The 26,499-nt window shown below is 48.2% G+C and overlaps 2 protein-coding genes across 2 annotated transcripts; both read left to right on the forward strand.

Annotated features, from left to right (window-relative positions):
- Window positions 1-1,121: 1,121 nt before the first annotated feature.
- Window positions 1,122-3,265, forward strand: SECTM1 (secreted and transmembrane 1). Its single transcript, XM_007524502.2, has 4 exons — window positions 1,122-1,253; window positions 1,412-1,720; window positions 2,767-2,841; window positions 3,123-3,265. The coding sequence occupies exons 1-4, from the start codon at window positions 1,166-1,168 to the stop codon at window positions 3,263-3,265; spliced, it is 615 nt and encodes a 204-aa protein (XP_007524564.2). The 5' UTR covers window positions 1,122-1,165.
- Window positions 3,266-9,807: 6,542 nt separating this feature from the next.
- CD7 (CD7 molecule) lies at window positions 9,808-12,738 on the forward strand. Its single transcript, XM_007524504.2, has 4 exons — window positions 9,808-9,928; window positions 10,384-10,698; window positions 10,922-11,031; window positions 12,581-12,738. Exons 1-4 carry the CDS (start codon window positions 9,865-9,867, stop codon window positions 12,686-12,688), a joined length of 597 nt encoding a protein of 198 aa, XP_007524566.1. The 5' UTR covers window positions 9,808-9,864; the 3' UTR covers window positions 12,689-12,738.
- Window positions 12,739-26,499: the final 13,761 nt, after the last annotated feature.

Raw genomic sequence — 26,499 nt, forward strand, 5'->3', positions numbered from 1 at the left:
AATATCCTCATAGACCTGCACTGCCCCCAAACAACAAAAAAATAACCCAAAGGCATCCAGTGGAATTGAGAATGCTGTGGAATGCTGTGAGCTCATCAGGAGAACTTTCATGGAGACCATGAGGCCTCTGGAGTCCGAAGTCTCAGAGGGTGGCTGTGACTCAGAGGAAGCGAGAGTTCCAGTGTCTGAAGAAAGTTCCAGGATATTTTTGTTACTTGGAGAAAATCTGGCAAAGTAGGCCAGCTGTCTTCTTAATGAGGTCTGGAGATGGGCTGGAAGTGGATCAGTGGGAACAGAACAGGCCTTGTGTCACACTAGGGTCCTGGGTGTGAGCCAGGGGACCACTGAAAGCACCATGGACAACACCAGGGCCTCCATGCCTGGTGGAGCAGTGTTTTGGTGTCTCTTCTAGTCTCCTTGTTTTCTTTCTGTCTCTCTAAGTACACAGAATTAAAAAAAAAAAAAAAAAAAAAAAAGGCAGGTCATTCAGCAATACTACACATGTGTAAACCCCTGGGTTCACTGCCATGAGATAAAGTCCAGGCAGCAGGGATGGAGCTGGGTTCACCCTGATATTTCTAAGGGACACAGGCAGCCAGAGTTGTGTCTGATTTACTACAGACAGGAAGGGAGATCCCAGGAAGGTGGTGGGAGGCTCTATGCAACTCTCTCTCTCACTCTCTCTCTCTCTCTCTCTCTCTCTCCCTCTGTCTCTCTCCCTTGCCTCCAGTGTTATAGCTGGGGCTTGGTGCCTGCACTACAAATCCACTGCTCTGGGGGCTATTTTTTCCCTTTTGTTGCCCTTGTTGTTTGTCATTGTTGTTGTTATTACTGTCATTGTTGTTGGATAGGACAGAGAGAAATTGAGAGATGACGGGAAGACAGAGAGAGGGAGAGGAAGATAAACACCTGCAGACCTGTTCACCACTTGTGAAGCCACCTTCCTGCAGGTGGGGGCCAGGGGATTGAACCGGGATCCTTGCACTGGTTCTTGCGCTTTGCATTATATGTGCTTAACCTGCTATACTAGGGCCTAGCCCCAGCAACTCTCTCTTCTTTCTTTCTTTCTTTTCTTTCTTTTTTTCTCCTCATCAAGTGACAATAGTCAGGGCTTCCCTCCCCAGGGACAGTTCAGCACCCTGAAGCCTGACCCCCAGCCTGGACCATGGCCTCCCTGGGCCTCCCCCTCCTCGCTCTCAGGGCACTCTGGATCCTCCCGCTCCTGACTGCCACCCTGAGGGCTCAGAATAAAAGTAAGTCTCCTTCCATGTCTCTGCCCAGGGTTTGGGAGGCAGGTGTGGGGGGCAGGCTGCTTGGAAGAGACTGAGGGCAGACATGGGTTGTGCTGTCACCCCCAAACAGGGCTCAGTGAGGACCCGACACTTGCTTTCCCCCTCCCTTACCTCACTAGTTTGGGATGACCCCGTCTGCACAGAGAACGTGTCTGTGACCAGCGGCCACCCAGCAGTCATGTCCTGCAACATCTCCAACCCATTCAAGACTGTCTCCATCTTTCTGAACATCTCTGGGAGGGATCTCCAGCCTCTCTTCATAGACAAGCCCCCAGGATACTACTCTGAGCCCGGAAGGCAGTTCTGGGTGGCAGGTGGCATGGCGCAGCTGGTGATAGAGGAGGCCTGGGACAGCCACAAGGGGCAGTACATTTGGAATCTCCAAGGACAGCAGAGAAATATTCTAATCACTTCACTGAATGTGTCAGGTGAGGGGGGGGGGGGGCAGGAAGGGGATCCTGAAACCCCAGTCTGTCTCTATTGGAGTGCAGTCCAGGGGGAGGGGATACCATTCATGTTGACTGAGGAGGTATTGGTGACGGATTGTGGAATTGGGGGCTGGTGACTGGGGTTGGGGGCAGAGAAGATACCTCCAAGGAAAGGAGACATAACCTGCTTCTGGAAGTTACTGGGCACCTGGGACAAAGGACCATTCTGGGGGCAGCATTTCCAGGGAGGAGGTGAACCAAGAAACTTTCCATTCCATCTACCCGCTCCCACCACTGGCTGTGAGTGCTCCTCCAGAACCCTCAGACTTTCTCCAATCCCCCCAATATCTTGACTTAGAACGTGTCTTGGGTTACTCAAGAACTAGGGTCTCTTCTATTCCTTGCTGTCTACCCACCCTACTCTACTGCCTTGCCTGGGACACTGCACCTCCAGAAGAGACCCTCAGTCCTGACCAGCCCCCAGACCTCTTGCTTTCTGCTTCATACCTCTCCCCATTTTGTCCAAGTCCTACTGACACATCCTCACTGCCCTCCCTCCAGACACTCATCACTGCCTTCAGCACAGAGCTGTCCCATAATACTCTCAGGACTGACTAGTGACTGTGATTCACTGAGAAAGTGGGACAACCTGCAGGGTTTTTCTCCATCTTCCACCTCCAAATCCCATGTCTGCATCCTCCAGCTGCCTTCCAAATTACAACCCCCTCCCAGGCCCTCTAGGGTTCCTTGCTTGTGAACTCCAACACCTCCCTTGCCTGTGCAAAGGCTGGCCGCCCAGATCCCTAAGTCCTCCCCTCAGTCCCGTTCCTGTGTCCCACTCCTCAAGTCTCCACACCCAGTCCTTGACACCCGCATATCCACCACACCCCATTTCATCCAGTCATGGTCATCCTGAGCGCTGGGGTTCTAGATAGTGGAAAGGTGATGTGACATAGGCTCCCCCTCCTGGTGGGATCTGGAAACAGCAACCTGGGAACGGTCCAGCCATCCCAGCCCCTCTAACCTGTTATGTATTTCATTAACAGAGTCCATAGACCTGCGTCCTTCTTCACCAGAGACTAAAAACTTACCTGTCACAACAGCTACCTTCCAGGGTACAGGTGAGTACCTGCGGCAGGTCCTAGAGTCCTCAGCAGCCCCTCCCTGGCTCATCCTGTCTTGATGTCTGCATACCCCATGCCAAGTCCCCATTTCAAAGTTCTCTGCTCACCTAATATTCTCCTGCACTCTGTCCTATCCTGCACCCTTTCCCCTCTCCTGCACATAGTTTGCTCTCTCACCCCTGGCCATGGGGTGATTTCTACCCTGGGGTGTGGGCAGGGAGGGAGGCAGATGGTCCTGAGGAGTGATAGTGGAGACCCACCACTTCTTGCAATCCTAGGACTAAAGAATTATAGCAAGCTATCCTGGAATGAGTCTATAATACTTGTCTGCATTGTTCTTCTTGTCACCGTTATGGTGCTGGCATGCATCGCCTGGCACAAAAGCCGTGGTCCCTCAAATGCCAAGAGGCTCCTGATTTAACGGTAAGGGCCCCCTGCTCCTCCCCAGCCTGTGGGGCAGGTGTGTGTGTGTGTGTGTGTGTGTGTGTGTGTGTGTGTGTAGGGTGTCAGGTAGGCTCACACTGAACCCAGCCTTCACACTGGACCTCTGAGCACTGCACTCTGGGGCTATAGAGGAGGGTATAGTAGTTCAGAGCTTCAGGGAGATAGTGCCAGAACTGGACACCACTATCCCTTAATTCCTGAGTCCTCAGGACCCCACGAAGGCTACCTGGGATGGGGTTGACTTTCTGCTCCTTTGGGAGAGCCAGGATGTGCATGCAGGAAAGAGAGAGAGAGTAGGGCAGGTGCATTCATGTAGCATGTCTGTGTATCTATCCATCACACACTCCTCTGCTGACACTCTCGTCTCTCCCTGCAGATGTGGTTGCCCTGAACTTGGGGACTGAGGGAGGACCAGGAGAGTGAATAAACCCACGTGGAATCTAGAATCCAGCCCTCCCTCCATTTGCAGGGGGGACGTTTCATGAGTGGTGAAGCAGGTCTGTAGGTGTCCTAAAATATAGTGATCTTCAGGTATAGGCCTCCAACACATGCATGGACAGATGCGAACAGAACTCCACACAAGTCTGCAGCTGTAGCTCACCAAGCAGAGGGGAATCCCTGAAATAGGGACCTTAGAGAGGACTGAGGACAAGAGTGTAAGACTTTAAGCCAAGAAGAATGTGAACCTGAAGTCATGGTATAAGTTATAACCTGTGAGCACTACACAGAGAACAGGGAAACTTAGAAATGGCAGCTGAGGGTGGAGCTAATACCTTAATTTTTTGTTGTTATTGTTTGATTTTGCCTTTAACCAGAGAATTGCTCAACTCTGGTTTATGGTGTGCTTTGCATTTAACCTAGGAGCTCAGAAACTCAGGTATGAAATTCTTTCTGCATAATTATTTTACTATCTTTATGACTGATGCTTTTAGTCTTTAATCAAATCTCAGAGAGTCTAAGAGTCTGAGTAAAAGAGGAAAGATAAGTTTAAGAATGAAAGGGAGGGGGGTCAGTCGGTGGCGCAGTGGGTTAAGCGCACGTGGCGCAGAGCGCAGGGACCGGCGTAAGGATCCCGGTTCGAGCCCCCGGCTCCCCACCTGCAGGGGAGTCGCTTCACAGGTGGTGAGGCAGGTCTTTCTCTCTCTCTGTCTTCCCCTACTCTCTCCATTTCTCTCTGTCCTATCCAACAACAAAGCAACGTCAACAATGGCAATAATAACCGCAACGAGGCTGCAACAACTAGGGCAAACAAAAAGGGGGAAAAATGGCCTCCAGGAGCGGTGGATTCATGGTGCAGGCATTGAGCCCAGCAATAACCCTGGAGGGGGAAAAAAAAGAATGAAAGGGAGAATGTAAGATAAGAAATAGTATGAGGCCCTAATCAGGGAGTCTTGAGATTCCCAGACTTGATGAGCCCAGACCTCAAATAAATCCCTCTCTCCATTGTTCGTGGTCATTTCTGTCAGGAACAACAAAATAGGCCCTTTGTGGGCTCCCATAGGACCTTGCCCTCAACTTGGATCAACAATAGTAGAGAATGTTCCATCCTCTGAAGGGAAGATGAACAACATACTCTATGCTACACCGGAGGAAGATGGGTCGATATTGGTGTAGCATGGACTGTTCCTACTCATGACCAAAGAATGTGAGCTCAAATCTACAGGGATGCAGAGGTCACACAGGCTCCTAAGCGAATTATAGGCCCCAGATCACATCAAATCGATGGGGTTTACAGTCAACAATATTTATACACCTTTCCCATATTATGGAGCTACTCTCTTCCCTGATCCAGCTTTCTGGTCCTTTTCCCAGCCATGACATCATCTCCCCAGACAATAACGGATCCACTGGCATATCAGATTTTAGGCTCAGGGGCAAAAAGAAAAAGGAAAAAGAAAAAAAAAAGTATAGCCACAGGCCATTTGGAATATAAATAAAATATGCCTACTAGCTATCTACAAAATGGAGGACCCCCCCATCCCAACTATTCATCTGCACTATTCCAGCCCTTAGGTCCATGATTGAGCAACAATTTGTTTGGCTCTGTATGTTAACTCTCTTGTCAACCACCAGCTTCCAGATGCCAACCAGACTTCCCTGGACAGACAACCCCACCAATGTGTCTTGGAGCTCTGCTTCCCCAGAGCCCTTCCCCACTAGGGAGAGAGAGGCTGGGAGTATGAATCGACCTGTCAACGCCCGTGTTCAGCAGGGAAGCAATTACAGAAGCAGACCTTCAACCTTCTACATCCCACAATGACCTTGGGTCCATGCTCCCAGAGGGTTGATGAGTAGGAAAGCTATCGGGGGAGGTGATGGGATACACAGTTCTGGTGGTGGGAATTCTAAGAAGCTGTACCCCTCTTATCCTATGGTTTTGTCAGTTTCCTTTTTATAAATAAAAATTACAGTAAATAAATAAATAAATAAATAAATAAAAAGAAATAGTAAAAGCGAAAGAGTGAAAATTGCCCAAAATAGTGACTCATGTCAAACGCAACAAGATTTAACGCCATAGACTAACAGCTGCCTCACATCACTCCCCCGATAAACTAATGAAAAATTACCTAGAAACGTAACAAAATGCAAACCAGAATTTCTTCAGAAACTCACTAAGCCACAAGTAAGTGCAGACATGTGTAGTCAATGGATGGGGAAAAGAAGGGGGGTAAGGGAGAGATTCTTAGAACTTAAACTATACTTAGTGACAACACTATTTTGTGATTATGCAGCAAAATATATTGCTGGTAGCAAGAAAGTGGGTCTGGGTGAACTCAGGGCAACCTATGAATTCAGGGAAAGCAAGAACTCACTAGTGTTTAAGGGAAAAATCTGGCTGAGGATTAAAGTCCAGTGGTGAGTTCAGGCTCTCAAAACCGATAGAAAAATAAATCCTGGCCAACTTGCAGAAGCATGGCAAGTGATTCACAGCTGTAGTACTTTGCTCCCTGGATCAATGAGTTAAGGCAACAATGACTGTTTTTTTTAAAAAAAATCACCTGAAAACTGACCAATTTACAGCTGTGACTTCTTAAGTAGCTCACTTAGCCAGAAGTGGGTGTAGGCATGCATCTCAGGGCTTAAGAAGCCATGCTTTGGGGCAGCTGGCACCATTTTAGTAGTTACAAAGCAGAGCACATGGTGGGAGGAAGGAAGACTGAGAATTTCTGGGGATTTAACACTGCTCACAAATTTTTTTTTTTTTTTTTACCAGAGCACTGCTCAGCTCTGCCTTATAGTTCTTCTTCTAGCGTTTGCCCTTCTTCCGTAGCCAGTCAACAGGTCAGGTTGAAAGCTGTCAGGAGCTGCTTGTTGCTGGCTTTGAAAGTGACTGGGATCCATGTGGATTCAGTCGGCTAGGAAGGATCGTCAGTTTCCCCAATGAATGGGTACTCACGGGATGCACCACGAGGTCGATCCAGTGCATCCTTATAGTGGTGCAGGGGATTGAACCTGGGACTTTGGAGCCTCGGTCATGACAGTCTGTTTGCATAACCATTATGCTATCTACCCCTGTCCTGCTCACAAGTTTTTAAGGCAAAAACTTGGCTGAGAACTAAACCTGTGTGGGCTACTCAAGCATAGGCACCTGACTAGGAGAATAAACCCTACTTGTTCTTTGAACATAAAGTAATTCTTCCATGTTGTTACCCCCCCCCCAAAGGCTGGAAATACAGCTGGGAGACCCTATATTGACATCATAGACACTCACCTGGTCAGTGACACATGATAGAAGCTCCCCTCTTACTCCTCCACAATAGGTAAGCAGGGATATCCAACACCATAGCTACAGTGTCACCTGCTGGCAAAACAAAAATTGTGTTAAATGTGGAGACAGAAATACACAGCAAACGAGCCCTAGGAACCCCACCCCTCCCCAGGGGCACCATAAACTCCAGCTCAACCACCAGCACAGCAGGCTACACACATTCCATCCCCTGCAGGAGTCCTGCCAGTCCACTCTTCTGGTATGCTTGCCAGATGCTGAGAGCCCACAGACAGATGGCAGATAGAAACAGAGTCTGTCTCTCTTTGTTAACTGATAAATAACATATATGTCTGAGTGGACATGGGGAGGCAACAGAGAGCTCCCCAAGTAGAGTTACAGGTTGGAGCTTCAGCATCACAGGGGAAAGTACATGTTGTGCTGTTTCTCCCTTGTTCCCTGTTTCTTTTTATCTTATGAATGAATGAATGAATGAATGAATGAAATAAAAAGTGGACATGATGGCCCTGAGGCAGTATAGTGACATAAGGTCTTTAATTTGGTCTCTGGCATCTCATGGTGCCAGAGTGATGCTCTGGTTCTCTCTCTCTCTCTCTCTCCATCCTCTATCACAAATAAATAAATACACAAATCTTTTTTTAAAAAATGACATGAACTCATCCAGAGTCTAGATAAAGTCAGCAGAGCTGGGAGGCTGTGGAGGGCAGGGTTCCAGGTGTATGCAGGTGTACCTGGTACTCTAATCCTTCCCAGGCACAACCAGGAGAAGAGGAAGCAGTCACTGAGAGCCCCACACCTGCTGGGACTGGCTAACTGATGCCCACTGGGCAGTCCACCAATCAGAACAATGGTAGCATATAGTAACCTAGCTCCAGCCCTTCATCTCTGTGTTTGTTCCTCACTTGCGGAGGTCCACACACCCCAAACTGCAGTTCTGAAACTACAATCAGTGCTAAGTTGTAACACTTGGGCTGTGAACACTCTTGGGATGTAACACTGTAACCCAGCAGTTGTGACTCAACCAGACTGTGGCTTCCTAGGCAACACAGCAAGGAACTGTCCCATGTGCTGATGTCAGATGGGTCCTCCAGCACCAGGGCCAGCTCTGTGCCCCTCACAGAGGGCAAGGACCATGAAGGGGGGGGCCCAAGAAACAAAGTCAAGGATGGGAACTTTCTTGGGGGGACATAGGCTGACTCTGGCAGGTTTAGGTCACCTGCACCAGGGATCAGGCAGCCCTGCCCACTTCTGCTGTTCCCAGAGGCCAAATCGTCAAAGTCTCTGTGACAAAGCTTATCCCCACAGGGACCTCACTCCCAGTCTGTGAACTCCCTTGTCACCATAACTTCTCCATCAAGCAGATGTCATGATCTTGATGTCATGATCATGATGTCATGATCACAGCAGCTTGTCTTGTTACCATGAGCAAGAACAAGTTCCTGGAATCCTCTGACCAGTGGGGACCAAGCAGGAGCTTGAGATGACATGACAGACCACTAGGAGGCAGCACACAGCCAGTGAAGGTGCCCTCTCTGAGGAGGTGGGCAGGCTGCTCTGCTCTGTGTCCTCACCTCAGGGTGAGGAATAGCCCTATGCTCACACTCCCACACTCCTGTCCCCTACCCCCACTACCCCTGCCTCTAGGCCCATGAGCTCACCACTCAACACGAACAGCAAATGCAGAAGGGAAGCATTCTCGTGTGTGTGTGTGTGTGTGTGTGTGTGTGTGTGTGTGTGTGTGTGTTGTTTTGTACCAGGGCTTCATGCCTGCACAACCCCATGAGTCTTGTGGACTCTTCTTTTTTTCCTTTTAAGTTAGAATCACAGTGAGAGAGAGAGAGAGAGAGAGAGAGAGAGAGAAGAAGAGGGGGAGGAGGGGGTTGGGGAAGAAGACAAAAAAAGGGGACAAGAAAAAGAGGAGAGGCACCACAACGCCATACTATGAATAGCACTCCCACATGGTGTCAGGGGCTTGAACCCAATTCCTCAAAAATGATAGTGTGCTCTACTGTGTGTGCTGTCTCCTTCTCCCCCAGATGGGTTTTCTAGAGGAACCACATCCAAGACCTTTAACCACCTCCTTTACACTCTCTTGGGATGAATCATCCAGCAGTTTGGTTCAATTAGGTGAAAAAAACAGAAAATCCAAAAGGAATCAGCTTTTGTTTCTCCGTTTTGAAGATCTAGCATCTGAGTCACAGACTGTAGGGACCTGTTCTTTAGGAGAACCCCAAAATGGCCCCCAAACTGCCCCCACAAACTTCTTCCATTGGCATCCGGGACTCAGGGCCACATGGGCACATCTGTAGCTCTAAGTGACACTGGGTTCCAACCACCAGAGGGTGGGCTAGGGCCAGGGGTCCCAGCACCAGGCTGGCAACTCCAGGCACACAGTCATAGGCTCCATATCTGGACTCCAGAAATCAAAGCTAAGCTTGCCTGAGACTCAAGTGCAGTGTGTTTTCACATGGACACCATGAGGGGAGGGCCCCAGGAGGACCCCAGAGGGGACACTTGTCCTGGTTGTCAGCTATCTTTTAGATTCCTGAGGGAGGGGCTGAGCATGGATTTCCCCTCCCAGAAGGCCCTTGTTTTTCTCTGCCTCTGCTCCCCCTGCCTGACCTGTACAGTCAAGGTAACCCTGCCTCCAGGAAGTCCACCAGAACATCTTTAGCCTCAGGTGCCATCCTCCCCACCCCACCCCAGGAAGTGATCTAGCTTTAGGTTTGGGGCGGTGCCTTCCCTGAGATAATGCTCCCTCAGAGCTGCAGACAGGAAGAGTCTGGACCCAGCAGCCGAGAGATAGGCCTAGGTTCCCCCGTGGGGTGCTGGGAACTGGTGTGGAGAGCATGTCCCCATGGTCCCCTTTGTTCCTCCTGCTCCTGGAGGTCTCCTGGGCCCTACACACCCCAGGTAAGCTCTCCCCAGCCTCTTCCTCCCCCCTCCACCCATGTCTTGCCCAACCTCTCCCTGACTCTCAGTGTGCTCAGCATCCCCTCTGGCCACCCCTGCAGCCCTCACCTGACACTCCCTTGGGTCAGTTTCAGCCTTGAGCTCCTGTCACCAAACACCCAGCATCATGATGTTGGTCACAGTGACACAATATTGGTCCCCTCCTTCCCTTCCTGGCATGGCTGGGACCTTCTCTCTGAAGGTCACAGGGTGGCCTTTGTCACCAGTGGTCAGCTACACATGTTGGAGGGAAGTAGGTACACTGCCTTTGCCCCCAGCAATCAGCTGCTGATGTAGCTGGCAAAGAGGCAGTGCTTGGGCTCCATGAAAAAAGGTTCTGGAAGTGGGGTCCTGTGGGTACACAGGGACATTATGAGGTTCCTAGAAACAAGGATGCCTCGTGGTTCTCCCCATAGAGATATGCAAATCCCTTGCCTACTTGGTCACCCCCAAGGGGAGCTCTGTGGAAATCACCTGCTCCATGGAGGGCTTGAAGGGGGTCTACCTGAAGCAGAGGTGGCCGAAAGACAGCAATGTCATCTACTATGAGCAAGCTCAGATATACACTGTGGACACGAGCTTCCAGGGCCGCATCACCTTCTCAGGTTCCATGAGCAACCTGACCATCACCATGAGGGGCCTGCAGCCCAGGGACACGGGTATCTTCTTCTGCCAGTACGTCATGCAGATGAAGGAGGTGCCAGGCCCCGAGACCTTCATCCTGGTGACAGGTAAGGAATGGGCTTCCTGCCACCTTCCTCAGGCCAGGCTCTGCTCCCCAGCCCTCAGTGGGGAGCTCTCCTCAACTCTTTTCTGAGTTATTTCCAGCTGGAGCCTGCCTCTTCCAGGAAGCATCCTGGGCTGTGCCTCCTCTCCAAAGCCCCCTGGCCCCTGAGCCCCAAGGTTTCATAGACTGCCCTAAGTCATGTGTTTCTCTCCTTCCTTCTCCCCAAGATGTCCAAGAGACTTGGCTGACGAGTGTCACTTTCCCTATAGTCCTGGCCGTGGTCTGCTTCTTCTTCGGGCTGGGGCTAGGGGCCCTGTGTGCGATGTGGAGGACACAGGTCAGTGTGAGCCCTGATATCTATCCCCTGAGTCCCTGTAGGTCTGCTCCTGTCACCCAGAGCAGGAAGGGCTTGGGTGCTGGGAGTGAGGAAGACCTGAGGCCCAAGCTGTGGAGTCACTACTGAGCACAGCTTGGGGCCTGGGATGATATATCCTGCTTGAATATTTATTAATTAATTGATTTTTGTGGTTTAAATGTGTTTATATTTTTATTTGCTATTAATAGTTTGTTACAAGATTGTAAGATTACAGTGTATGAATGAGTCCACAACCACAACCACCACCACCAAAGTTCTGTGTCCTCACCCTCCCACCTCCCAAAGAGAACCACCAGAGTCCTTACAAGGCTTAGAATAATTTGCTCGCTTCAAGTTTATGTGTATCAGTTCTCTAGATTCCACATGCATGAAACCATCTGGTAATATTTTGTCTCTTTACTTATTTTACTAAGTATAATCACCTCCAATTCCACCCAGTTTGTCCCAGTGGACACAGTGCCATCTTTTTTGATTACAGAATAGTACTTTTTAAAATATTTCCTTTTGTTGCCCTTGTTTTATTGTTGTAGTTACTATTTTTGTCGTTGTTGGATAGGACAGAGAGAAATAGAGAGAGGAAAGTAAGACAGGGAGGGGGAGAGAAAGATAGACAATTGCAGACCTGCTTCACCACTTGTGAAGCGACTCCCCTGCAGGTGGGGAGCCGGGCTTAAACCCAGGTCCTTACGCTGGTCCTTGCGCTTTGCACCACATGTGCTTAACCCGCTGTGCTACCAACTGACTCCCCTCAGAATAGTATTCTATTTATAAATCCCATAAATTCTTTAACCAATTGCTTGGACATTTTAAAAATATTTTATTTGTTTATTAGGGAGAGAGGGTGGGGGGCATCATTCTGGTACATGAGATGCCAGGGATCAAACTCAGGGATCAAACCTGAGAGTCCAACACTATATCCACTGCGCCACCTCCTGGGTCCCTGTCCTGCTCTGAAATTTAAGTCTGAGGCACTCAGTGAGACTAGGTGCACATGTGTGTGAGAGTGTGATCAAGTATGCACAGCTCAAAGCAAGTGTTCATGACACAAGCATGTTGAAACCTGCAAGTGAGAGTAGCAGCTTGTGTATGTCATTGTATGAGTGTGTGTACATGTGTGAGTGTGTGCGCACATGAGAACATGTGCTGACACATGTGCAAGCAAGTGGGCATGCATGTATGTCCGTATGTGTGTGCGCATGCGCGCGCGCATGCCCATGCAAGTGTGCACACAACTGGGGGTGTGAAGTCAGTGTGAGCATACTGGGCTGTTAGCTCTGCCATTGCTCAGCTGAGCCCTTCCCCCGCCTCCCGACAGATACACTGCTTCATGGGCTGCACCCCACTACATCCAGGTCCCTGGGGACACCTTCCCCCTCCCAGTTCCAGGAGACTGGGTGGTGGGTCGTGCCTCTGTGAGCTAGTGGATCTCCAATTTCAGTCTAGAAGCTTCCACAGGGGAGGGGGACCCAGAGCAAGTGTCCCTCTGGAGGTGACAGGCTTTTTCTTTCAGATAAAGAGTCTCTGCTGGAGGAAAGACAAGTCCTCAGTGTGTGTGGTCTACGAGGACATGTCCTACAGTCACTGCAACACTCTGTCCACCCCCAACCAGTACCTCTGACCCCACAGGATGGACAGATAGCTGCACAGCTCCTGGGGCCTTCTAGCCACCTCCCTGCCCACTGCCTGCTGCACCTTCCCACATCCTCAGGACCCCCAGATTGCCAGAAATAAAGTGCCTCCCCACTTCCAGTTTCAGTGTCTCTTTGTCAACACCTGGGCCCTGCAGAGGTGAGGGCCACCCCTTCTTCAAGTGCTGCAGACTGTGTGTGAGAAGCGGGAAGGAGCAGAGGGAGGAAGGAGGTACTCCACCAGCCCCAGGCCCCCAGCCCAGGACACAGGCAGAACAGAACTCCATCTGCTGCTCACAGCCCCCTTCCCACCCCACCCCCAAAGGTTTGGGATGCAAGTGACCCCAGTTCTGCTCTAGAAAGTGCCCTAGCGCAGGGCCTGGGTCCCACCAGCCTGGTGCCTGGTGAGGGCAGCACAGAGCCCAGAGCGCTCTGGAGGATCAGTGTTAGCCAGCATGGCGACACCCAAGTGGTAGCTAGCTGTCTGTCCCAGGACCCTGGCTCCTGAGCCCAGCAGCCAGCTGAGATTAGAGAAGAGAAGTGAGAACCCAGAGCTGAAGACATATTTGAGCTGCTTCTTCTGGCCGGTGATGCACAGGGGATCCTGGGGAGAATAAGGCAGCACACAGCAAAGGTTCTAGAAAGTTTACTGGAATAAACAAGTTAAGAAATAGTCACCAGGAAAAGAGAAGGGTGACCATTAAAAAAGGAACCAGGTGCCTCACAGGCAACATAAGAGGGAGACCTGTCAGCAAAGAACTAGAGCCAATTGTCTGCTTGCTAAGCAGGAGTATGCTGGTTATATACTTTTCAGTTGAAATGGGATTTTTGTGGACAAACATGGGAAGGGGTGTATCACTAGCCACCCTGGTGTTGGAGCAGATTTCTAGCCTATTCATTTGTCTCCTATTCAATTACCAGGTGTGAAAGCTCTTACTGTCTCTTTCTTTCTTTCCTCCCTCCCTCCCTCTCTTCCTTCCATTCTCTCTTTCTTTCTTCTTATTTTTTAAATATATATATATATATTTTTTTATCACCACCAGGGTTATCGCTGGGGCTCAGTGTCAGCACTATGAATACACTGCTCTTGAAGGCCATTCTTCTTCCTCCTCTCCCTCTTTTTTTTTTTTTTCTACTTTATTTGACAGGACAAAGAGAAGTTGAGAGGAGATGGGGAGATAGAGAAAGAAGGACACCTGCAGACCTGCTTCACCACTCATGACTCCCTGCAGGTGGGGGAGCAGGGCCTCGAACCTGTGTCCTTGTGTATGATGATATGTGCACTTAACCAGATGTGCTACTGCCAGGCCCCAGAACCTTTTTCTTTAGATATTCAAAATGACTAGAAGCTGACTGCTAGCTTTTGCAGTTGTAAGCACCTGTGGATTTTCACTGGCTCTGAACTGTTGCTACTCTGTCAGCCTGGCAACAGACTTATTTATAGTTCTATGCCACAGCTAGTGTCACCTAGTGCCACTGCGTCAAATGGCCACATGGTAGTCCTGGGGACAGCCCCGGTCACTAGACTGGCTAACCCTGGGACTCTGCAGCCCTCAAGGGTAGTGCTGTCCAACTGGGGACAGGGGTGTTACTCCTCTTGCTAAGAGCATAGGGAAACTGAAGTCCAGGTCCACCTGGGTACATGGGAGGGCTAATTGAACTCTGAACCTCCACAGGCTGACCGCCCCCCAGGGTTTTCTGTGGTTCGAAGAGTGGGTCTCTGCTGGCACTGGCACCCTACGTGGTCACCTGCAGCATCAGCATCAGCATCAGTCAGCTGTCTGTCCCCAGCACTATGTGGAACACGTTGAGCTGAGCTCCTGTGTGTTAGTACGACACAGGAGAAGCTTCAGGACAAACAGCAGCTGCCTTTGGTCTAAAAATTGAAAAGAAAAAAAATTAAAATAAGGGGGCAAGCGGTATCACAGCAGGATAAGCGTACATGGCACAGAGCACAAGGACTGGCTTAAGGTTCCCAGTTCGAGCCTGGCTTCCCACCTGCAAGGGGGTCACTTCACAAGTGGTGAAGCAGGTCTGCAGGTGTCTATCTTTCTCTCCCCCTCTCTGTCTTCCCCTCCTCTCTCAGTTTCTGTCTGTCCTATCCAAAAGCAACGAGAGCAATAACAATAAACACAAGGGCATCAAAAGGGGGAAATTAGCCTCCAGGAGCAGTGGATTCATAGTGCAGGCACCAAGACCCAGCAATAAACCTGGGGAGAAAAAGTTTTAAAAAATTAAAGTAAAAAAAGAAAAGAAAAGGGACCTGCACTTTGTGTGGTGGGCCTCATTACAGAGACTACAATTTTAGAGAATATCACAAGGTCAAGAGGGCGGGACTGGGATGTGAAAGCCACGGTGAGATTATCTTTTCAGGAGGAAGACGTAGATGGAGATCAGGTTGAGAAATCAGGGAGGGGTGAGACCTGCTTAAAGCTGCACTGAGAACTGTCTAGAGGAGAGAAGGAGGGAGAAAACATGCTAAAAAAAGACGTGCAATGAACGGAAACTGAAAAGAAGATAACAAAATGTCAGTAAAGCCTGATTTAACAGTAAGAACAACATCCTAAGAACTGTGCTTGCACTTTTGATAACACTACCGCAAATGCTTTGACAGTAAATGTAAAGGGAATAAACTGGACCGACTGAAAGTCTCAAGTTGAGTTTAAAAATTTTCAGAATGGAGGCTGAATGCCCAGGCACCTGGTAAAACACACACATTACCGTGTGCAAGGATCTGGGTACAAGTCCCCAGCTCCCACCTGCAGGGGTTAAGCTTCACAAATGGTGAAGCAATGCTGCAATTGTCTCTCTCTCTCTCTCTATCTCTCCATCTCCCCTTTCTTATCAATTTCTCTGCTTCTATCCAAAATTTTTTAAAAGTTTTTATTTATCTATTGCATAGAGACAGAGAAAAATTGAGAGGGAGCGAGGGCGAGAGAGAGGAAGAGAGGGAGACTTGAAGCACTGCTTCACTTCAAAGCTTTCCTGCTGCAGATGGGGACAGGGGCTTGAACCCAGTGCACATTGTAGCATGAGCACTCAACGGGGTAGTCCACCACCCAGCTCCCCCAAATTATTTTTAATATTTATTTATTTATTTACTTATAATCTGATAGGGCAGAGAAAAATTGAGAGGAAGAAAAGAGATAGCGACACCTATCAGAGAGAAACACCTGAAAAACTGCTTCATCATTTGTGAAGCTTCCCATTTGGAAGTGCAAACTAGGGACCTGAACCTGGGTCCTTGTGCATGGTTATGCGTATGTTCAACTGAACATGCCACCAACTGGCTCCTATAAAATAATTTTTAATGGGGGACAGGTAGTGGTGCACTTGGTTAAGCGCGCACACTACAGTGCATAAGGACCAGGGTTCAAGCCCCTGGACCCCACCTGCAGGGGGAAAGCTTCATGAGTGGTGAAGCAGGTCTGCAGGTGTCTCTCTGGTTTTTCCCTCTCTATCCCCTCTCCCCTCTCAGTTTCTCTCTGTCTATATCCAATAATAAATAAACCAACAAAGATTTTAAAATAAAATAATTTTAATTTAAAAAACATATGGTGGTCTGGGAGGTGATGCAGTGGATAAAACACTGGACTCTCAAGCATGAGGTCCAGAGATCAATCCCCTGCAGCACATGTGCCAGAGTGATGTCTGGTGCATTCTCTCTCTCTCCCCCTCTTTCTTATTAATAAATAAATAAATAAAATATATGTTTAAAAAAACATATGTAGGGAGTCAGGCGGTAGCACAGCAGGTTAAGCGCACCTGGCGCAAAGCTCAAGGACCAGAGTAAGGTTCCCAGTTCCAGCCCCCGGCTCCCCACCTACAGGGGAATCACTTCACAGGCGGTGAAACAGGTCTGCAGGTGTCTATCTTTCTCTCCCTCTCTCTGTCTTCCTCTCCTCTCATCATTTCTCTCTGTCCTATCCAACAACAATGACATCAATAATAACTACAACAATAAAACAAGGGCAACAAAAGGGAATAAATAAATATTTAAAAATATTTTTAAAAAAATTAAACAAATATATATAAAACAATTTCAGAGTTTGTCTTCTGTAAGAGATATGTGCTTTAAGCAGCTTGAAAACTGAATGCTGGAAAACACCAGAACATGAACAAAAAATGTATATATTCTGAAAAAATAGTAATATGAGCAAAATGAACAATGGTACAAAAAGATATAACTCATGTTGACGCAGATGAGCAGTAAAGCCTTGATGACAAAATAGATAAATAAAAATAGAGCATCACTGTTTCTGGTGTAGCGTCTGTCTCTTTAGATGAGCAGAATTTTGTCACGTCATTTTCTCAGGCGAGAGAACTTAATGACCACCCACCCACCTAGCAACACACTGTCAGGGACAAGGCAGGAGGAGTCCAGATGGACACAGCAGCCTGCTTCATACAGAAAGACTTTTAGGCTTGGAAAGGCCCATTATTCAAGCCTCTCAAAATAGGACAAGGGAGCTACTATCATAACTGTGTTGAGCTGTTGGGTAGTATGCCAGCTCCCCTGGCTTAAAGCTTCTGTCTCTAATCCTGCTTAACTAAGCACTGGCATGCCTGCATGGCATTGGTTTGATCCCACTCAAAGCTGCAGTCTATTTACATAAACCACTGTTAACTAAGCACCACCTTCCCTCCAGGGCATTGGTGGTTCAGTGGTAGAATTCTCACCTGCTCCGCCCCCCCTCCTTGTCACACCCTGATTTTTCACCAATCTTTTTTTTCGCTCCACCCTGTCTACGGCACACCCTGTTTCCACCCTACTTGGCTACTATATATATATACAAGCTGCTTTTCTGAGTAAAATCACTTGGAATTGCTTTCCAGCTCCGAGAATTCCAGAGTGTATCTCCTGCGACATTAGTGCAGCACGAGATCCTGATCCCTCTCCCACGCAGCAGCCTAGATCGGCTCCAGTTGAGTTCTCTCCAAACCAGAGAGCACTTGCTCGGGAAGAAGCACCCTCAGGCTATCCCGGCATTGGGCTACAATCCAGGGCAGGTGAAGAGTGTAGAGGAGCCCAGGCCACCCCCACCAACTGTCCTCTTGCAGTCCCTGTCCATATGGTCACTTGGGGGACAGTGCATCCACCCCACCCCCCCCAAGAGCTCCTCAGTGGTGGCATTTGTGCTAGTGACTGCCAAAGCCAATTGCCACAAATTTGGTGTCCTTAATACAATAGGAATCCACTGGCTGAGAGGTGGCTCAATGGGTATAGCTCCTTCCTTACTTGTCTGAGGCCCCAGGTTTTATCCCAAACACTGGATATGATGGAATGATGCTCAGATCTCTCCACCTTAGAAACAACTCCACTGCTCCTGAAGGCCATTTTTCCACTATATTGGGTAAGACAGAGAGAAATTGAGAGGGGAGGGGGAGGAGAAGGAAGAGAGGGAGAGCGAAAGATAGACACCTGCAGACCTGCTTCACCACTTGTGAAACTAAGCCTTGCAGGTGGAGAGCCAGGGCTTGAACTTGAATCTTTGCACAGGCCCTAGCACTTCCTACTATGTGTGCTTAACCAATGCACCATCAACTGATCCCCAATCCTCTCTCTCTCTCCCCTTCTCTCTCTCTCGCTCTCTCCCTCTCTCTCTCTCTCTCTTCCAGAGGAAGTAGACTCAGAGTCAAGGCTGAGCTGATTCCTTCTTGTGTCGGAAGGCAGCCTCTGCCCAGGTCTCTGCCAGCTTCTGAGGAGCAGCCTCAGTGTTGGCTTGTGGCCCCATCACTCCATGCTGACCCTATGGCAACTTGGCTTCTCCTGGCACCTGTGTGTTTGTGTCTCCTCATCTCCCTCCTTATAAGGACCCTTATCACAGGTTCCAGGTAGACATGGATTGAGGGGGCACCGCTCACCTCCACCCCCGTAAACATCTAACAAGAATCCATCCCAGAGCCGTGAGAGCTGAAGACATGTGCCCCTCCACAGCCACTAGAATATCTGAGGTCAGCAAGGCCACCACATATTCTAGAAGGAGATGGGCTGGACCATGTACTTGAAACATCTTTGGGAGAATTGTCCCTTCCCATACTTGCTTTGCCAGCTTTGTAACCAGGTCTCTTCCCCTGCAGAAATCAAGGACTCTCTGCTCCCAGCCAGGCAGAATGACAGACTCTTTAAGACCAAACCAAACAAAATAATGTAAAGGTCAAGTTCAATGCAACAGACAGCTTTATATCTGTTGGGCAGCACAGGCAGAGGAAGCTGAGCTTGCACCCAGTTTAGCAGTCAAAGAGCTAAAATGAGCCAGGAATGCTGACTCAAACTGTAGTGGAAAATTAAAATTAGAGAGTCGGGCTGTAGCTCAGTGGGTTAAGCGCAGGTGGCGCAAAACACAAGGACCGGAGTAAGGATCCCTGTTCCAGCCCTGGCTCTCCACCAGCAGGGGAGTCACTTCACAAGTGGTGAAGCAGGTCTGCAGGTGTCTATCTTTCTCTCCTCCACTCTGTCTTCCCCTCCACTCTCCATTTCTCTCTGTCCTATCCAACAATGATGACAACAATAATAACTACAATAATAAAACAACAAGGGCCACAAAAAGGAAATAAATAAATAGGTATTAAAAAAAAACCTTTAAAAAAAAAGAAAAGAAAACTTAAAATCAAAATCTTAGCAAATCTTCCACCATGTCCCAACTCTGCCAGAAAGAGGACTGAGGCTGGGGGACAGGCTCTGTACACACTGTGTGTCCTTGTCCCTTTAGTCACCTTCCTCAGCCGGCCTGTTATTTCTGTCCTGGAGGCCAGAGGAGGCTGGGGACTTGGGGGCCCAGTGATCTCAGCCTTAGAGCCTGCTCAGATTTCCCCCAGGGTCCCCAATTCCCTGCCACCTTAGGGACATTTGGTCCTGTCACACATAAGAGATCAGCTCTACAGTGGGAACACAGGTGCCCAGGGAGCCACAGTGGTCATCCTGAGCCAGTGAGGCTGGTGCCACCCCCAGGCCTAGGTGTTGAGGTCCCTGTGTCCAGTCTCAGGAGGCTAAAGAGGCCTGAGGGCCAACAAGAGCCCCAGAAGCCAGGTCAGCAGAACTGCCAGGATCAAAGAGCTGCTTTCTGAACCCTCACTATGGGCAAGGAAGAGGGGGGCATTGCCAGGCTGCCACAGGGGCATGGAGCTCATGTTACTGGGAGGCCTGGCCCTGAGAGTATATGGGGAGCCATGAACTGTAAGGAGGGTCCTGCAGTGGGGAAGGGGGTGGGGGCTGAGGCTCAGTGTGGGAACTCCTTGGGCATTTGCTGTGACCTTGCCCATCAGGTCCCCAAGTCCCATCTGACAGTGGGGGAGCTGCATCCCTTTCAGACAAGCAGCTCTGCCTCACCTTCTGACCTGGTCTGAGCGCTGGTTACTGTGGCCTCTGTGTATCAGAATTAAAAGCTGGGGGATGCCTTTTATCCCCCAGTTGCCTTAACTCAGGAGGGTGACAGGTAGAGCGAGTGTGTGGGTGCTGGGGTGGGGTGGGGTGGGGGAGAGCAGATAAGTGCAAAGCTGGTGGGAACATGAGAATGGGGGAGAGCAACAACAGAACTGGGGGCCCCTCCAGACCCCACAGCAACCCTAGCAGGAACCGCAGGCAGGCGCTGACATTTTATGGGTGGCTCTGTACCTGGGGTGGGGAGGGGTGGAAGGAGGCCCAGCATCCCCCACAGCCCACATCCCCCACAATGACACAGCCTGAGCGCACGCGCACCCAGCAGCCTTTCTGCAGCCCAGAACAGCATAACCTTGGCTTTGAGCTCAGCCCCCTCATAAAGCCCTGGGAGTCCTGGCTTTTGCTGAGCCAGCCCTCCCACTGCTCCCCCCTAAAAGGTGCCCCTGTTATGTGCTCATCCAGTTACCTCCCAAAGGTGGTGGCCAGCCTCCCCTTGTACCCCCTCTTCCCTGTACCCTGCAGTCAGTTGCCCAGACATACCAGACTGCCATCAGCACCCCTGGGTGCCCCTCATGGAAGTCCTGGGGGCACCAGCATGGATGGCCTGTCCAGGCTCCCTGCTGCCCCTCTGAGCTGGGTCCAGGTGCTGGGGCTGCAGAGGCTTGACCACTTCCTATTTACCTCAGGATTCAGCAAGTGGGGCGGAAGACCACATCCTGCCTTCCCCCAGGTCCCCTCTCAGCCCCTTGGGGTGCTATGGAGCTTGCTGGACTTCCTAAGGCCCAGGTCACAAGGGCCATCGCTGGAGGCCCTGGATTTGTGTCTACCTGGCTCCATAGCCAACTGCCTCCCCCCAAGATGGGAGGGTCAGCCGCTGCAGCATCACTGAAAAGCACTGGGAGAAGGTGACAACTGGTCTGCAAACAGGCACAATGACAAGGGCTCAGGGTTTCAGCAGGGACCCTCAGTTCTGCCTTACTCAAATATGGGGTGTGAGCTCTAGAAAGTGGGGTTTCAGGAGCAGAAAGCCAAACCAGGGATGCAGGGCATGGGGCAGCTACACACCGTCCCCAGGCTCAGAGTGTAGGAGGTATAGGCACACTGAGTCCACCTTGGCACTGCCCTTCCTCATCCACCAGCCTCTGGAAGAATGGGGCGAAGAATCTGACCCAAGCCTCTGGAAGGCTTCTGGGGTGGGGAGGCTCTTCTATTATTATCTCTGGAATCAGATGAGTTTCTGTAGCTTCTTCTCTTTCTCACATCTTGCTGAAGCAAAGTTTGGGGGGGAACAAAACCTCAAGTTCAGCTATTCCCCCAGAAGACATCTGTTATCAGAGATGATCTCCATGGGGGCCTGGCTCCAGCTGCTGCACCCTTGTCCATTCCCCATGTAAACCTGCTTGCCATTTGTTCCCTGCTTGCAGAGTGACTCTGAAACCCTGCCAAAAACTACACAACAGAACACAGAAACAGGAATGCATTCAACACCTACAAAAAGCAACATGATAAAAAATTTAAAGAACAAATTTCCTTGTGATGCGATGTGTCAAAATATACCTTTTTTATTTTAACAAGTAATGTCATAAATTATGGAATCTTCACATGCCTTTAAGTATTATTTATACTTGGTATTGGGGTATTATAATTTTTCAGACATTTTTCTAGCTTACTAATGCAAATTTTAATCCATTTAAGTCAACTTAATTTGACCCCTAAATTGCTGTGCCCTCAGCATTGACATGCTGTTACCCCTCTTATAGGACTGTTTAAAACATATTTTGTTGCAAAGCACAAGGACTGGTGCAAGGATCCCAGTTCTAGTCCCTGGCTCCCCACCTGCAGGGGAGTCGCTTCCCAGGTGGTGAAGCAGGTTTGCAGGTGTCTAGCTTTCCCTCCCCCTCTGTGTCTTCCCCTCCTCTATTTTTCTTTGTCCTATCTAACAACGACATCAATAACAACAACAATAAAAACGAGGGCAACAAAAGGGAATAAATAAATTAATACTAAAAAAAAACATATTTTGAGGTGGAAGAAGCCCACACTAGTGGAATCAGCTTTATGAGAACAGAGCTTTTAAAACTAAAAAAACAATGTGAATACATGAAAAAAATTATCTTTTTTAAAGAGCAAAACATTAAAGATAATAATGATGGGGTTGGGTGGTGGCACACCTAATTGAGTGCACATGTTATAATGCACAAGGACTGGGGTTCGAGTCCCCAGTCCCCACCTGCAGGAGGGAAGCTTTGCGAGTGGTGAAGCAGTGTTGCAAGCATCTCTCTGTCCCTCCTTTTCTATCACTCCTTTTCCTCTCAATTCTGTCACTATCCAGTAAATAAAGATAATAAAAAATTAAAATAATAATAATGATAAAAATAGAAGCTAAAACAAGCACCCCTTTTCTTCCCCCATCTCAGCCATCCCAGACCCTGATGGGATCTGAGGCTTGTCCAGCCATTTCCAGGGAGCTAGGGTCAGTGGGGGAGTTGGGGGTCAATGGCATCCACTTATGCTCACCCTTGTAATCCCCTCGCCACCTCCCCTAGAAACTCCCTCACCTGACTGCTAGGATTTCCCCAGGCAGGTGTCCCCATCTGTCCAGCATTCGACCTTGCACAACACTATGGCCCGCTGGAGCCCCCCAGCTCCAGCCCTGTGGGAACAGAGTCCTAAAGCTGTCTGGGGCAGCTTTTAAAATTTAAAAAAGAAATAAAGATAGCAACGCAGAGAAAAATGCCCCTTGAGGTTACAAAGGACACTAAAGCTTGTGAACATGGTCACCCATTCAACACTGAAGAAAACTAAGCATAGCTGTTAAGCTCCCCAACCCCCAACCCTACAGACTCACCAACTGTGGGGAGCAGCCTCCCACCCCAGGAGGGCTGGCTGGCAGAGGGGATGGCTGGGAAAGAAAGGTGGACAGGTGGTACCTCAGGAAACATGACCTGTCACACCCAGTAATGGCAGAGGGAGAGCTCCCCTCTACTCAGCCCTAAGACTGGGGGGTCTTGGAGTAGAGCATGTGAGGACATAGGGTATGGAGACACAAGTACATAAAGACAAAGTGGGGAGCCAGGTGATTGTTCACCTGGTTGAGTACACATATTACAGTGTGCAAGGACCCAGGTTCAAGCCCCCAGTCCCCAACTGCAGGGGGAAAGCTTCACAAGTGGTGAAGTAGTGTGGCAGAAGACAGTGGGATGGGAACATGGGGACATGGGGGCAGCCCCTAGACACTGACAGCAGTAGGATGAGCCGCAAGAAGAAAACCCAGTCTACTCTTCCCAAGGTGAGATTGCTCCCCTTCCTTGCCCCCCATAGCTCCAGCTTGGCTATACCCCTTCTCAGTCCAGCCAGTTGTATGTCTCCCATCTCAAGCTTATTCTGGGGTGAGTGTGTCCCTACTTCCTCTTCAGGACACCAACTCACTTCTGTAATTGTGACTTCAGTGACATTATTATTATTTTACCAGAACACTGCTCAGCTCTGGTTTACGGTGGTGCAGGGGTTAGAACCTGAAACTTTTGAGCCTCAGGTATAATAGTCTCTTTGCAAAACCATAGTGCTATCTACCCCTGCCCACTTTATTATTTTTTTATCAAGTCATTTTTACAGGGAGATAATGGTTTACAGTACAATTGTTGACACACGGGCAGAATTTCTCATCTCCCTGTGACAGGGTTCTACTGAACACTCACCCCCAATTGAGGTCCTTCTTCACCTTTGTGTACAGTGTCCCCAATGCCCTCTCTACCCTCTCCTACCTCCTCCCCCAAAGTCCTCCAGTGACTTTAAAGCTGCCAAGAGGCTGACAAAAAAACTCATGCCTGAGGCTCTAAGGCTGCAGGTTCAATCCTCAGCAGCACCATCAACCAGAGCTGAGCAGTGATATAGCTGAAAACAAACAGAAAAGATGCCAAGAATCTTGACAGTGCAGGGAGACGAGGTCTTCCTCCTCCAGGAGAATAGTGTATAAAATAAAGTATAAAGTATAAAGAATTAATGTATAACATTAATTCCCCAATAAAGAAATAAATTTAAAAAGTAAATAAATTTTTAAAAATATATATTTTTATTTTTTTAATTTTTTAATTTTTTTTGCACTACCTGCGCTACCACCTGACTTTCATTTATTTATTTATTTAATATTTATTTATTCCCTTTTGTTGCCCTTGTTTTTTTTTAAATAATTTATTTCTTTATTGGGGAATTAATGTTTTACATTCAACAGTAAATACAATAGTTTGTACATGCATAACATTCCCAGATTCCCATTTAACAATACCACCCCCACTATGTCAGTCATCATCTTTCATGGACCTATATTCTCCCCACCCAACCACCCACCCCAGAGTCTTTTACTTTGGTATAATACTCCAATTCCATTTCAGGTTCGACTTGTGTTTTCTTTTCTAATCTTGTTTTTCAACTTCGGCCTGAGAGTGAGATCATCCCATATTCATCCTTCTGTTTCTGACTTATTTCACTCAACATGATTTTTTCAAGGTCCATCCAAGATCGGCTGAAAATGGTGAAGTCACCATTTTTTACAGCTGAGTAGTATTCCATCGTGTATATATACCACAACTTGCTCAGCCACTCATCTGTTGTTGGACACCTGGGTTGCTTCCAGGTTTTGGCTATTACAAATTGTGCTGCCAAGAACATATGTGTACACAGATCTTTTTGGATGGATGTGTTGGGTTCCTTAGGATATATCCCCAGGAGGGGAATTGCAGGGTCATAGGGTAGGTCCATTTCTAGCCTTCTGAGAGTTCTCCAGACTGTTCTCCACAGAGGTTGGACCAATTGACATTCCCACCAGCAGTGCAGGAGGGTTCCTTTGACCCCACACCCTCTCCAGCATTTGCTGCTGTTACCTTTTCTGATGTATGACATTCTCACAGGAGTGAAGTGATATCTCATTGTTGTCTTGATTTGCATTTCTCTGACAGAGACTTGGAGCATTTTTTCATGTGTTTCTAGGCCTTTTGGATCTCTTCTGTGGTGAATATTCCGTCCAAATCCTCCCCCCATTTTTGGATGGGGTTATTTGTTGTCTTGTTGTTGAGTCTGGCAAGCTCTTTATATATGTTGGTTATTAAACTCTTATCTGATGTATGGCATGTAAAGATCTTCTCCCATTCTGTGAGGGGTCTCTTGGTTTGGGTAGTGGTTTCTTTTGCTGTGCAGAAGTTTTTCAATTTGATGTAGTCCCATAGGTTTATACTTGCCTTAGTCTTCCTTGTAATTGGATTCGTTTCATTGAACATGTCTTTAAAATTTATGCGGAAAAGAGTTCTGCCAATATTTTCCTCTAAGTATCTGATAGTTTCTGGTCTAACATCCAAGTCCTTGATCCACTTGGAATTTACTTTTGTATTCGGTGAAATACAGTGATTCAGTTTCATTCTTCTGCATGTTTCAACCCATTGTTACCAACACCATTTGTTGAAGAGACTCTGCTTTCCCCATGTAATAGTCTGGGCCCCTTTGTCAAAGATTAGATGTCCATACGTGTGGGGCCTCATTTCTGGGCTCTCAATTCTATTCCACTGGTCAGTGTGTCTATTCATGGTCCAGTACCAAGCAGTTTTGATGACAATGGCCCTATAATACAGTTTGAGATCTGGGAGTGTGATGCCTCCAGTTCTGTTCTTTTTTCTCAAGATTGTTTTGGCAATTCTAGGTCTTTTCTGGTTCCAGATAAACATTTGTAGCATTTTTTTCTATTCTCCTAAAAAATGTGCTTGGGATCTTGATGGAGATAGCATTAAATTTGTAGATGGCTCTGGGTAATATATTCATTTTGATGATGTTAATTCTTCCAACCCATGAACATGGGATATCTTTCCACTTCTTTGTGTCTTTTTCAATTTCTTTGAGTAGTGACTCAGAATTTTCAGTATACAACTCTTTCACTTCTTTGGTTAGGTTTACTCCTAGATATTTTATTGTTTTTGTTGCTATAGAAAAAGGAACTGATTTCTGGATTTCAATTTCTTCTAACTTAGTGTTTGCATAGAGGAATGCCACTGACTTTTGAATGTTAATTTTATAGCCTGACACATTACTGTATTGCCTGATGATTTCCAAAAGCTTCTTGCTGGATTCCTTAGATTTTTCCATGTATACTATCATGTCATCTGCAAATAAGGAGAGTTTGACTTCTTCTCTTCCAATCTGTATCCCTTTAATTCCTTGCTCCTGCCTGATTGCTATGGCAAGAACTTCCAACACTATGTTGAATAGTAATGGTGATAGTGGGCATCCCTGTCTAGTACCTGATCTGAGGGGAAATGCTTCCAGTTTTTCACCATTGAGTATGATGTTGGCTGTAGGTTTGCTATATATAGACTCCACTATTTTCAGGAATTTTCCATCTATTCCCATTTTGTGTAGTGTTTTGATCATAAAGGG

Source organism: Erinaceus europaeus, chromosome 14 (genome assembly GCF_950295315.1).
Source record: "Erinaceus europaeus chromosome 14, mEriEur2.1, whole genome shotgun sequence".
NCBI lineage: Eukaryota > Metazoa > Chordata > Mammalia > Eulipotyphla > Erinaceidae > Erinaceus > Erinaceus europaeus.

Coding starts and splice junctions, on each gene's coding strand:
- SECTM1 (XM_007524502.2), top strand. CDS start 1,166: ATGGCCTCCCTGGGCCTCCCCCTCCTCGCTCTCAGGGCACTCTGGATC. Junction 1,254..1,411: donor CCTGAGGGCTCAGAATAAAA/GTAAGTCTCCTT, acceptor TTACCTCACTAG/TTTGGGATGACCCCGTCTGC. Junction 2,842..3,122: donor AGCTACCTTCCAGGGTACAG/GTGAGTACCTGC, acceptor TTGCAATCCTAG/GACTAAAGAATTATAGCAAG.
- CD7 (XM_007524504.2), top strand. CDS start 9,865: ATGTCCCCATGGTCCCCTTTGTTCCTCCTGCTCCTGGAGGTCTCCTGG. Junction 9,929..10,383: donor CTGGGCCCTACACACCCCAG/GTAAGCTCTCCC, acceptor TTCTCCCCATAG/AGATATGCAAATCCCTTGCC. Junction 11,032..12,580: donor GTGCGATGTGGAGGACACAG/GTCAGTGTGAGC, acceptor TTTTTCTTTCAG/ATAAAGAGTCTCTGCTGGAG.